The sequence below is a fragment of the Macaca mulatta genome, chromosome 3, assembly GCF_049350105.2.
Source record: "Macaca mulatta isolate MMU2019108-1 chromosome 3, T2T-MMU8v2.0, whole genome shotgun sequence".
NCBI classification, from domain to species: domain Eukaryota; kingdom Metazoa; phylum Chordata; class Mammalia; order Primates; family Cercopithecidae; genus Macaca; species Macaca mulatta.
Window position 1 is genome coordinate 100,800,749 of NC_133408.1, and position 11,962 is coordinate 100,812,710.

The 11,962-nt window shown below is 38.5% G+C and overlaps 1 protein-coding gene across 2 annotated transcripts in view; it reads left to right on the forward strand.

Moving 5' to 3' along the window:
• HIBADH (3-hydroxyisobutyrate dehydrogenase) overlaps nt 1-11,962 on the forward strand; it is a 141,525-nt gene that overhangs the window by 116,425 nt on the left and 13,138 nt on the right. For both annotated transcript variants that reach the window (XM_077996983.1, XM_002803344.4), the window contains one exon: nt 7,495-7,628. In XM_077996983.1, coding sequence (XP_077853109.1) covers nt 7,495-7,628 — 134 coding nt within the window. The remainder of the gene's footprint in view (nt 1-7,494; nt 7,629-11,962) is intronic.

The window sequence follows — 11,962 nt, forward strand, 5'->3', positions numbered from 1 at the left end:
AGAAAGAATAACTTAATGGAGAAAAAATGGGAGGAACTTTGAGACTATATAAAAAATGTTGGCTGGGCGTGGTGACTCACGCCTGTAATCCCAGCACTTTGGGGGGCTGAGGCAGGAGGATCACGAGGTGAAGAGATCGAGACCATCCTGGCCAACATGGTGAAACCCTGTCTCTACTAAAAATACAGAAATATTAGCTAGGTGTAGTGGCACGCTCCTGTAGTCCCAGCTACTCGGGAGGCTGAGGCAGGAGAATTGCTTGAACCCGGGAGGCAGAGGTTGCAATGAGCTGAGATTGCGCCATGGCACTCCAGCCTGGGCGACAGATTGAGACTCGTCTCAGATAAAAGAAAGGAAATGTTAAGTAATAGTGAATAATGTGTTCAGTTGCTGGTTATTTTCATGTTAATGTATAACTTAAGACTTGAGCCTGTTTTCATTCTCATATCAAATAAAACTGCCCAAAGATTAGGAGACAGATAAGCATAAATGTTAGAATGAGGTGATTTAAGTTTTATTTATTTTATAGGTATAAGGCTAAGATTAGCCTGGAAAGGATATAAAGCAAGAACCAAGCTTCAGTTTATCTTGGGAAAAAAAGGTCACTATTTTTGATGCAAAAATGTGGAAACATTGTTCATTACTTCATTTACTGTTCCTGCATGAAGTTCCAAATGAGAATTTTTAAAAATATGGAACTCAGTTCAAGGAAAAGATGCTTGCTCCCAAATAGGGTTTCCCAAGACTTCTAAGATACTCAGATCCACATTTGAGATTTGTTGTGAGATACTATGGTTTCTTTTTTTATTGTTCTTAATGCTGATTTTGTTTTCTTTTGAAAATTTGATTTCGTTTTTTAATTGACAAATAAAAATTGTATATATTTAGCATGTACAACATATTTTGAAATATGTACATATTGTGAAATGGCTAAACCGAAATAATTAACATATGCATTACCTCACATACTATTTGTGTGATAAAAGCATTTAAAATCTACTCTCTGAGCAATTTTCAAGAATACAGTACATTGTTATTAACTATAATCACTATGTTGTACAGGTCTCTTGAACTTCTCCTTATTTCTGATTTTCTAAAAGCTCTCTAATGTTTTTGCTCTGATAAGCATACCCACATTGGTTGTGAAGAGAGGTAGAGTGTTACGTGCATTTAGAGAACAGGCAGAACTCAGCATCTAATAAAAAGCATACCAGATTACCTGCTCAGTTCATGTTAGTTAAACTGCTCTGAACTAGATTTGCAAATGGATTCAGAATACCTATATTCTTATCAGAGTTTTTATATGCCTACCTACAGTTGACAGCAAGAATATTAGTCTTCAAGAACAATTTGTTGTTTTTTCACCCCTTCTCTTTCTGAGAATTATTTCAATGACGAAGGTTGAAAAATGAAAGGAAAGGGGGAATCAGGATTTGGTGGTGATTGCCCTCATTCATTGATACTTGGTATGTGATGCTACCTTTTGGCATTTTCTTCTGGTTATACATCTCTTTCCCTAATTATATTTTGCACTTTTTGAGTGCAAAGACTAGGTTTTATAATTACCATGACCTTACATTTTGGACTTTCTGTGATAGTCGTATTTCAAGTAGTTTCTGAATATAACAGAAAACAAGTCCTTATTTTTGATTCAGCATATATTTACTTGTTGAATCTTTACACATAGCACGAAGATCTAGCAAGTTGTTAAAGGCACTGAATAAATATTTGCTGATGATATTTTTCCTCTTTGGACCTCTGTACAACTGTATACCCTCTAATAGCACGAATCTGACTCTTTTATTAGCTATATGTATTTTCCTTATCCCTTCCGCTACCTCCATTCTCCAACGTCTCCCTCCCCCCAGCATCACAAGCACAAAATTTCAAACTCGTTGAGAACAAGGATTGTTTCTTCCTCATTCTCAGGGTTGAGGACCACTGAAGAATGGATCTCCAGTGATCACATTTTTGATGTCAACTATAAGTAGGTGTGGAAGGGAAGAAGGAACGTAGCTTAGCAAATGGAGTCATCTATGATACCTTTTTTTTTTTTAAGAGAGAGAGAGAGAGGCTGATTTAGAGGATTTGTGCTTAGATTTAAAAGTGCTTCTCCCCTATAAGGCTTACTAAAATCAAAACAGATTACCAAGAGAAGTGACAGATGTCTATCACTTTAAAATCAGGGTAGTCAGCTACCCATTTTGCGCGGTTTGGGCATTTGCCAAAAACATGTATTTGTACAAATGAGTTCAGTGTTTCCGATTCTAGTATTATGGGAGAGAAACACTAGAGACATCATCACAGGGAAGTGTTAGAAAAAGCACTAACGGCAGCCACAAATATTTAGGCTTTTTAGGGTTAATGTAGTTACATGAGAAATTTTTTTTTCTCATTTGGAACTTTTTTTTTTTGTACAAAAAAAAACATGCCATAGTTTTGTGTGTTAATATAATAAATGTGGGAAAGTGGATGATTATGAACTTGAAAACCCAAAATTATAGAATTTCAAAGCCTTAAAAGGAATTCAGTGGTAATTTTCTCTAACCACTTCACATCCTAGATGAAGAAACAGGGTGAGCAGCATTTAATGACTTGCTGGAATGATAGAAATGCTTTGTCTGTAATCCTTGGCATCTCGTGCATATCTTGTGAGAGCAGTTATCACATGGTATTACAGTTGTGGTCTGTTTCCTGGACTTTTCTTCTCTCTTGCCTCCTGAGAATCTCTTATGTACTAGAGCTGGTGGATGTGAGTGAATGAGCCAACGATTACTGCCCTCATGGAGCTAGTGTTATTCTAGGGAATACAGACCAGAAACAAATGAAAGTGTTAAAGAGGTGATAAATGCTATGAATAAAATTGAAGCAGGAAAAGGAGAGAGCGATGAGATGCTATTTTAGATTGTTAGGTTGAGTGGGGTCAGGGAAGGCTTCTCTCAAGAGGTGAATTTTGAACAGAGGCCTCAATGAACTAAACTATACCAGTCATGAATATCTGGGGGAAGAATATTTCCGGCAAAAGGAATAGCCAGTTCAAGGCTTTGAGATGGGAGCATACTTAACCTGTTTCAAGAACAGCAAGGAGGGCAGGGTGGCTGGAAAGCAGCAAGTGATGGGAAGAATGACATGAAATGAAATAGGAGAGGTAGCCCAGAGCCATGTCATGTAGGGCTTTGTAGGACTTGGGATTTTATACCAAGAGTGATAGGAAGTCTTTGGAGGGTTGGGAATAGGGAACAAACATGAGCTGGGTGAACTAGATGTATATTTTAAGAGGATTCCTCTAGCTGCTATATGGAGAACAGACTACAGAGACAAGAGGAGAAGGGAAATAAAGTAGGAGACTATTGCAGTAATCCAGGCAGGAGTTACCTGTGGCTCAGACCAGGGTAGTAGGGACGGACAGTGAGAGAAGTGGCTGAATCACCAGTGCCTAACTTCTTAGGAGCAGGGACATTTGTGATTCATCCTTCACCCAAGGGCTTACCACAGGGCCTGATTCTTAGTAGGTGCCCAGTTAATTGTGTTGAATAGATAAAACAAATGCAGATTTCTTGTGTCTTCCCCATTCACTATGCTGCCAGTGAAAGATTTTGCAAGAAGTCTTCACAGTGATGTCATCTTAACATAATGGCTGTAGACCACTAAAGTTTTACTTAACCTGAGCCACCCTGCTTCTGTTATTTACAGGTGCAGCCCAAACCCACTAATACTTAAAAAGAGAGGCTAAAATTATCCCAGAGAAGACAATGGCTTAAGTAACTAAATAGGAAAATGTCCACTTCACAAATTCAAGTTAAAAAGTAGTAAGCCCTTACATTTAAATAGCATTTTTAGCTGGGCAGGGTGCTCATGCTTGTAATCCCAGCACTTTGGGAGGCCAAGGCAGGAGAATTGCTTGAGCCCAGAAGTTCGAGACCAACCTAAATGAAACCCTGTCTACCAAAAACAACAACAACAACAACAACAACAAAAACCAAATAGCCAGGCACAATGACACATGCCTGTAGTCCGAGCTACTCAAAAGGCTGAGGTGGGAGGATTGCTTGAGCCTGGGAGGTTGAGGCTGCAGTGAGCTATGATCATTACACTCCAGCCAGGGTGACAGAGCAAGACCCTGTCTCAAAAAATAAATAGCATTTTTATTTTACAGCATACATTTACATATTCACAGCCAATCTATGAAGAGGTTATTAATACTTTTCCTGTTTTATACACTGAGACTCAGAAGTTAAATAGTCACACAATTTGCCAGCAAGTGGCGCATCCCCAAAACAAAATATAACATCTCCAGATATTTTACCCTTTCTACCATGCTTATTAGTTTATTTATCAACCAACCATTTGTTGAGTATATCATGCACTATAATAGATAATGGGGATGCTGGCAAGCCATGCCCCCAGTGCTGACTTTGTGGGAAGTTTATAATGGAAGAATCAGACAAGAAAATCCAAGATTTTAATAAAGTATGATAAATGCTGTAATAGAATTAAGCACAGGGTGGATTTTGGTTTTGTATATATAATTACTAAAATATATAGTAAAATAAATATTTCTTCCAGTATTCTAGCAGCTACCCGAGTATGCATTCTGTGTTTTTATATTTTAGAAAATGGACTTGAATCAAAATGGCATGTCATTGTAATAAATTTTTTCATTTTTGATAGACATAAAAATCTATACAATGTCTTCTGAAATCCATAAGCTGTCTTACACAGCTTTAGAGTCACAGCTTTCTAGATATTCTTTCCTAAGTTCAAAATGGTTACTTACATTTATTTCAGGATAATTTCGGTCTCTTTGTTTTGATTTTGAGACAAGGTCTTGCTCTGTTGTCCAGGCTGGAGTGCAGTGGCATGATCTCAGCTCACTGCAGCTTCCACCTTCTGGGTTCAAGCAATCCTCCATCTCAGCCTCCTGAGTAGCTGGGACTACAGGCACATGCCACCATGCCCAGCTAATTTTTGTATTTTTTGTAGAGATGGGGTTTCGCCCTGTTGCCCAGGCTGGTCTCAAACTTCTGGGCTCAAGCAGTCCACTAGCCTCAGCCTCCCAAAGTGCTGGGATTACAGATGTGAACCACCATGCCTAGCTAATTTAGGTCTTAATTCTGCCTTTGCAGAGGGACTAGGCTTGATAGTGTTGTATGATTAAAGGAATATGTATGAGAAGATAAGATTTGGTTCCAAGGAATGTCAAAACTTTAGAATTACCCATTTTAGTTAGACCCTTACTTTGGGATATAGGTTATGATGAAGTCGGAAATAATTATGATACCACATCAATATGAGGAAAGAGTCGAACTACCACAGACCTCTGAATTAAAAGATAAACTATTCTTTCTTTTGTGGTCTTCTCTTGCTTAAGCAACTTATTTCTGCTTTTTAAAATATGTGTTTGAACAAGTGAGAAAGTACACCTGTCAAAAGACTAACCAGCTGAGAATCACTGTCAACATTAATTTATTTTTTTTAAATAAATGACTCTGAAGCTATTTAGCAGTCTGTAATCTAAATACAAAGCAAAGCTATTGATCTATGATGGATAGTGCTGGATTTGTTTGTAAGCTTTGACTTAAATCTTCTACTTAATTTCTCTAGGTGAGATCAACAGGATTAGGAGGAATGGTGGTTATATGGTTTAAATAAAAATGGCTATAGAAATTGAGCAAAAGGGCCGGGCGCGGTGGCTCAAGCCTGTAATCCCAGCACTTTGGGAGGCCGAGACGGGCGGATCATGAGGTCAGGAGATCGAGACCATCCTGGCTGACACGGTGAAACCCCGTCTCTACTAAAAAATACAAAAAACTAGCTGGGCGCGGTGGCGGGCGCCTGTAGTCCCAGATACTCGGGAGGCTGAGGCAGGAGAATGGCGTGAACCCGGGATGTGGAGCTTGCAGTGAGCTGAGATCCGGCCACTGCACTCCAGCCTGGGCGGCAGAGCGAGACTCCGTCTCAAAAAAAAAAAAAAAAAAAAAAAAAAAAAAAAAAAAGAAATTGAGCAAAATAATTGTAAAACATTAATGGTTTACCATCTTGATAAAGTAAACTAGAAACTAACAAAACAACGGTCACTTAAATGTTAATAAGAATGTTTGAATGACATAGATTGGCTAACTGAATGCATTTTTTATAAATTGGGTTTTTGTATATAATCCATTTCAAAGTGAAGATATTGCAAAATAATGTAATTTAACTATATGCATGAGCATCTCAGGTTTTCAGAACATGTGGGCACTCACTATTCCAAGATTGTTTGGCTAGCATAATGCTGACCTTTTTTTGACTTTTAATCATTGGCTATGACTAGTATCAACTGTAAAATAGAAAGCAAAATATTCACAATTTGAATGAAATAGGTATTTCTTCACTTGGGCTTTTAAAAAACATAAATACGGTATTTCATTGAATACATTAAATTCAAAAGCAGGCCATTACTTGCAGCTGTCTATTCTAATGGCCAGATTTGATATATAATACAGACAATTACAGTTTCTTTGTTCTTACCGTACTGTAAAATAAGTTCTTCCACATACTTGCCTGGGAAGTTTTGAAAAATAAAGCCTAGCTTGAAAATTATGAACCAAGATTTCTTTGAATATTAAAAACAGTAATAATACTCTTGATTTTATAGTTAATAAAAATTTAGATGAATGAAGCTTCTTCCTCTTCCTTTTAGGACAAGTCTAGATCATATTTTCTGTGCTAAATAAAAAGTTGTTTCTCCAGTCACTCGAACGAATGAACATGCATTAAGTCTTTGTTAAAAGTTACTAAGGAGTAGTGAAGTCAGTGTTAAAGTTTATTTCTTCTTCTTGCTCATATCACTAAAAATAAATTGCCCAAAAGATGTATAGCAGGAAGGAAAAGAAAAATCAAATAATATTGAAAAGTACACATGAGAATAATCAGTCAAAATAAGCAACAGTTTTTCTTGCCTTAAAAAAAGAATCTACCATCTGAAATGCCTACTTGTTTAAGGAACAAAGAGCCAGGTCTCCCTCTTTGTAGATCTCACTTATAGATAGTATTTGGAGAGTGGGTGAGTGAGCAAGAACCCCAAATCCAAACGTGGGCAGCAGACCTCTCTCTGGCTGCTCCTTTGCTGATCAGGGCCCAGGTAAAACTTTTTTTGTGTGTACTTTCTGTAACTTAATAGGTTTCTTAGGAGAATAATAGATGCATGGGAATAATAATATTTACATTTTAAGTTCCCTTATCTGTTAGGCCATGATTGTGCCGAAATGATTAAGGTGAGTTGAGATTCAGAGTACGACTGAATCTATATGTCTCTTTTGGTTTGTGATTAATCTGGGTGATACTTGATTGCTGAATATTTCTGTAGAGATTTAGAGTATCTTATACATGCCTGGCAAAAATACAGTTTGGAGGCAGGATGTTTTTAGTTGGTTTCTCTAATTTTATTATATGCCTAAAAATTTTAAGAAATGTATTCTTTTGCTTCTATCCCTTTACCCCCAAATGATTCAGGTGTAGGAGCTGCACGATCTGGGAACCTCACGTTTATGGTGGGAGGAGTTGAAGATGAATTTGCTGCTGCCCAAGAGTTGCTGGGGTGCATGGGCTCCAACGTGGTATACTGTGGAGCTGTTGGGACTGGGCAGGTAAGATTTTTACATTAATGACCTTGACTTGATGATGTAAAATTGACTAATGTTCCTTTCTCTTTCCTGACCATATTTTTATTCTTCTTTCTTCAACCTTTGGATTCTTTCTTTGCTCAGATTTTTAAAAATTTATTTGGAATAAATTAGTTTTGCATCATTCCTGGTGGGCTTAAGCAGACATCAGTCAATTAACTTATTAAAAAAACTTCCATTATTGGCCAGATGCGATGACTCATGCCTGTAATCCCAACACGTTGGGAGGCTGAAGCAGGAGGATCACTCGGGCCCAGGAGTTAGACACCAGCCAGGGCAACATAGTAAGACCCCATCTCTACAATAAACAAAAAAATTAGTCGAGTGTGGTGACACACACTTATATAGTCCCAGCTACTTAGGAGGCTGAGGTGGGGGGATCACCTGAGCCCAGGGGTGGGGGATCAAGGTTGCAGTGAGCCATGATAGAGCCACTGCAGTCAGCCTGGGTGATAGAGCAAGAACCTATCTCAAAAAAAAAGAAAAAAGGGAAAAAAATTTCATTATTAGGATCTTGACATGTCATCCCAGCAACTACTGAAATCATCCTTAAAACTGCTCTTATTTTGAAGTGCTTGTTTCTGAGTTGCTATTTTCCTCCACCTAATTTTGTAATTACAGTTGACCCTTGGACAACACAGATTTGAACTCCGTGGGCCCACTTATACATGTATTTTTTTCCATAGATATATTGAAAACTTTTTGAAGATTTGTGACAGTTTGAAAAAACAGATGAACCACATGGCCTATAAATACCAAAAAAATTAAGAAAAAGTTAGATATGTCATGAACGCATTATATGTAGATAGATGCTAGTTTATAAATATGCACAAATCTGTTACAAAGATTTAAAATTTATCAAAATTTACAAACACTTATAGACCATACATGGCACCATTCACAGTTGGGAAAAGAAGTATTAAATCATAATGGCATAAAATTAACTATAGTAATACTGTACTGCTCTAATAATTTTGTGGCCACCTCCTGTTGCTATTGCAGTGAACTCACGTGTTACAAGTGTTGGACATAAAATGTCATGTGACACTAATCATCTTTGAGTGGTTCATCTCTTCAGTAAATTGTGTATCATAGTAAACACGATCTCTTGGAATTCTCTTGTATTTTTTATCATGTTTAGTGCAATACCATAAACCTTAAATGACACCATAGGACCCATACAAAGTGCCACTAGTAATGCTGGAAGTGCTCCCAAGAAGCTGAGAAAAGTCATGACATTGCAAGAAAAAGTTGAATTGCCTGATATGTACCATGGATTGAGGTCTGCGGTTGCATTTGCCCTCCATTTCAAGATAAACAAATCCAATGTAAGGACCATTGTAAAAAAAGAAAAGAATAGTCATGAACCCATCACTGTAGCTACTCCAGCAGGCTTGCACTTTTTGCAGAACATCTTTTTATCTCACATTGAAAATGCAGCTTTTGTGTAGATGCAGGATTGCTATAGAAAGGCATACTTACATCTAATATGATTCAAGAAAAAGTGAAGTCATTATATGACAACTTAAAGCAAAAAGAAAATGAAGGATCTAAAGCTGGAGAATTTAATGCCAGCAAAGGATGGTTTGATAATTTTAGGAGGAGGTTTGCTTAAAAAATGTCAAGATAATAAGCGAAGTAGTTTCTGCCAACCAAGAGACAGCAGACAGTTCCCAGGTGCCATTAAGAAAAATAATTGAGGCCGGGCGCGGTGGCTCAAGCCTGTAATCCCAGCACTTTGGGAGGCCGAGACGGGCGGATCACGAGGTCAGGAGATCGAGACCATCCTGGCTAACACGGTGAAACCCCGTCTCTACTAAAAAATACAAAAAACTAGCCGGGCAAGGTGGCGGGCGCCTGTGGTCCCAGCTACTCGGGAGGCTGAGGCAGGAGAATGGCGTAAACCTGGGAGGCGGAGCTTGCAGTGAGCTGAGATCCGGCCACTGCACTCCAGCCTGGGCGGCAGAGCGAGACTCCATCTCAAAAAAAAAAAAAAAAGAAAAATAATTGAAGAGAAAGGATATCTGCCTGAATGAGTTTTTAATCCAGACAGAAGTGCCCTATGATGGGGGGAAATAAAAAGGATGCTCAAAGGACATTTATTGGGAAGAGAAGCAAGCACCAGGATTTAAGGCAGGAAAGGATAGGCTGACTCTCCTGTTTTGTACAAATGCAGTTGGGTTGGTAATCAGGACTGCCCTTATCTATAAAGTTGCTAACTCCTGAGGCTTTGAGTAAAAAGATAAATACCAGCTGCCTGTCTTTTGGTTGTACAGCAAGAAGGCCTGGACAGTGAGAACCCTGTTTCTGGATTGTTTCCATCAATGGTTTTGTCTCTGGAGTCAGGAAATATCTTACCAGTAAAGGACTGACTTTTAAAGCTATTTTGATATTGGACAGTACCCCTGGCCACCCAGAATAATATGAGTTCAACACTGAAGGGCATCCAAGGGGCCAACTTGCCCCTAAACACAACACCCCTAATTCAGCCTCTAGATTAGGGGATCATAAGGACCTTTAAGGCTTATTACACATGGTACTCTATGGGAAGGATTGTCACTGTGGAAGAAAACCCTGATAGAACATCATGAAAATCTGGAACGATTACACCACTGAAGATGCCATTGTTATTGTAGAAAACACCTTGAAAGCCATCAAGTCCCTAACAGTAAATTCCTGCTGGAAAAAAGTGTCCAGATGTTGTACTGGACTTCACCGGATTTATGGCAGGGCCAATCAAGGAAATCACTAAAGCGACTGTGCATATGGCAGAAAAGGTGGGGAGTGTATGAAAGCTTTCAAGATACGGATCTTGGAGAAATTCAAGAGCTAATAGACACCACACCAGAGTAATTAACAGAAGAGACTTGATGGAGATGAGTGCTTCTGAACAGTGCCAGATGAGGAGGAAGATGATGTACTGAAAGCAGTGCCAGGAAACAAATGGACATTAGACAGTAAGGCAGAATGGTTCTTATTATTCAAGACTCCTTTCAACTTCTTTTACAACATGGACCTTTCTATGATACAGACACTGAAAATAAAGCAAACAGTGGAAGACAGATTGGTACCATACAAAAACGTTTTTAGAGAAATGAAACAGCAGAAAAGTCTGATAGAAATTACAATTTCCATAAAGTTATCCGGAGTGTGCCGGCCCCTCCTGCCTCCCCTTCTACCACCTCCACCTCTTCTGCCTCTGTCACCCCTGAGACAGCAAAGAGCCAACACCTCCTCTTCCTCCTCAGCCTACTCATTATTAAGATGATGGGATTGAAGACCTTTATGATGATCCACTTCCACTTAATGAATAATAAATATATTTTTATCTTCTTCATGATTCTCTCAGTAACATTTTTTCTCTAGCTTACTTTACCGTAAGAATACAATATATAATACATGTAAAAATATGTGTTAATCAACTGTTTGTGTTATTGACGAGGCTTCCAGTCAACAGTGGGCTATTAGTACTTAAGTTTTTGGAGAGTCAAAAGTTATACATAGGTTTTTGACTGCAACCGGGGGTTGGCACCCCTAACCCCCTCATCATTCAAGGGTCAACTGTACTTGCCATAGCTCTATTTGTAGTACAATCAGGCAGCAATAACTCATGGACTTCAAACTTTTTCTTGAAAAGTAACTTTAATTTAGAAATATGAGGTGATTGACAGAGACGATTAAACAATACTGAACACTGAAATCAAGCTAGTTGTTTCCCTCCCCCTCCCAATACACACACACACACACACACACACACACACACACTGTCACTCCTCCTCTTAATGCTTTTATCCTAGTCACTAGGACTCTATCTCACTCTAGACTTGGTATTATCTTATATATATTTATTGTCTCCATATTCTTACACAGTCTCCAAGCTCTATTAATTCAAATTACTCTCATTGTTGACCTTCATTTCCATTCAACACAGGACCTGGTCCAACCCTTTCTTTCAGTGTCTCACACCTAGTTTACTGCTCAGGGGGCCTAATAAGTCCCTGAATGCCAAATTTACCCCTCAGTCCAACACCATAACCCAGACCAACTCCATCAAGATGCTTGTATCATCATAGTGCTTCCCCATTCTGAAACTCTGAATAGATCCCAATTTCCTACCGTGTCAAATTTTAACTCTACACCCTAGCTTTCATAGCTGACATGTTCTTGCCCCAGTCGTAACTATCAAATTTCTCACTATTCCTTAAAACATAGGCATATTAATCAATTTTCTTACTGTTCCCCAGCAACATCCCATGTAAAATATTTAATCCTTATATATTTACCCTTCTCCCCGGATC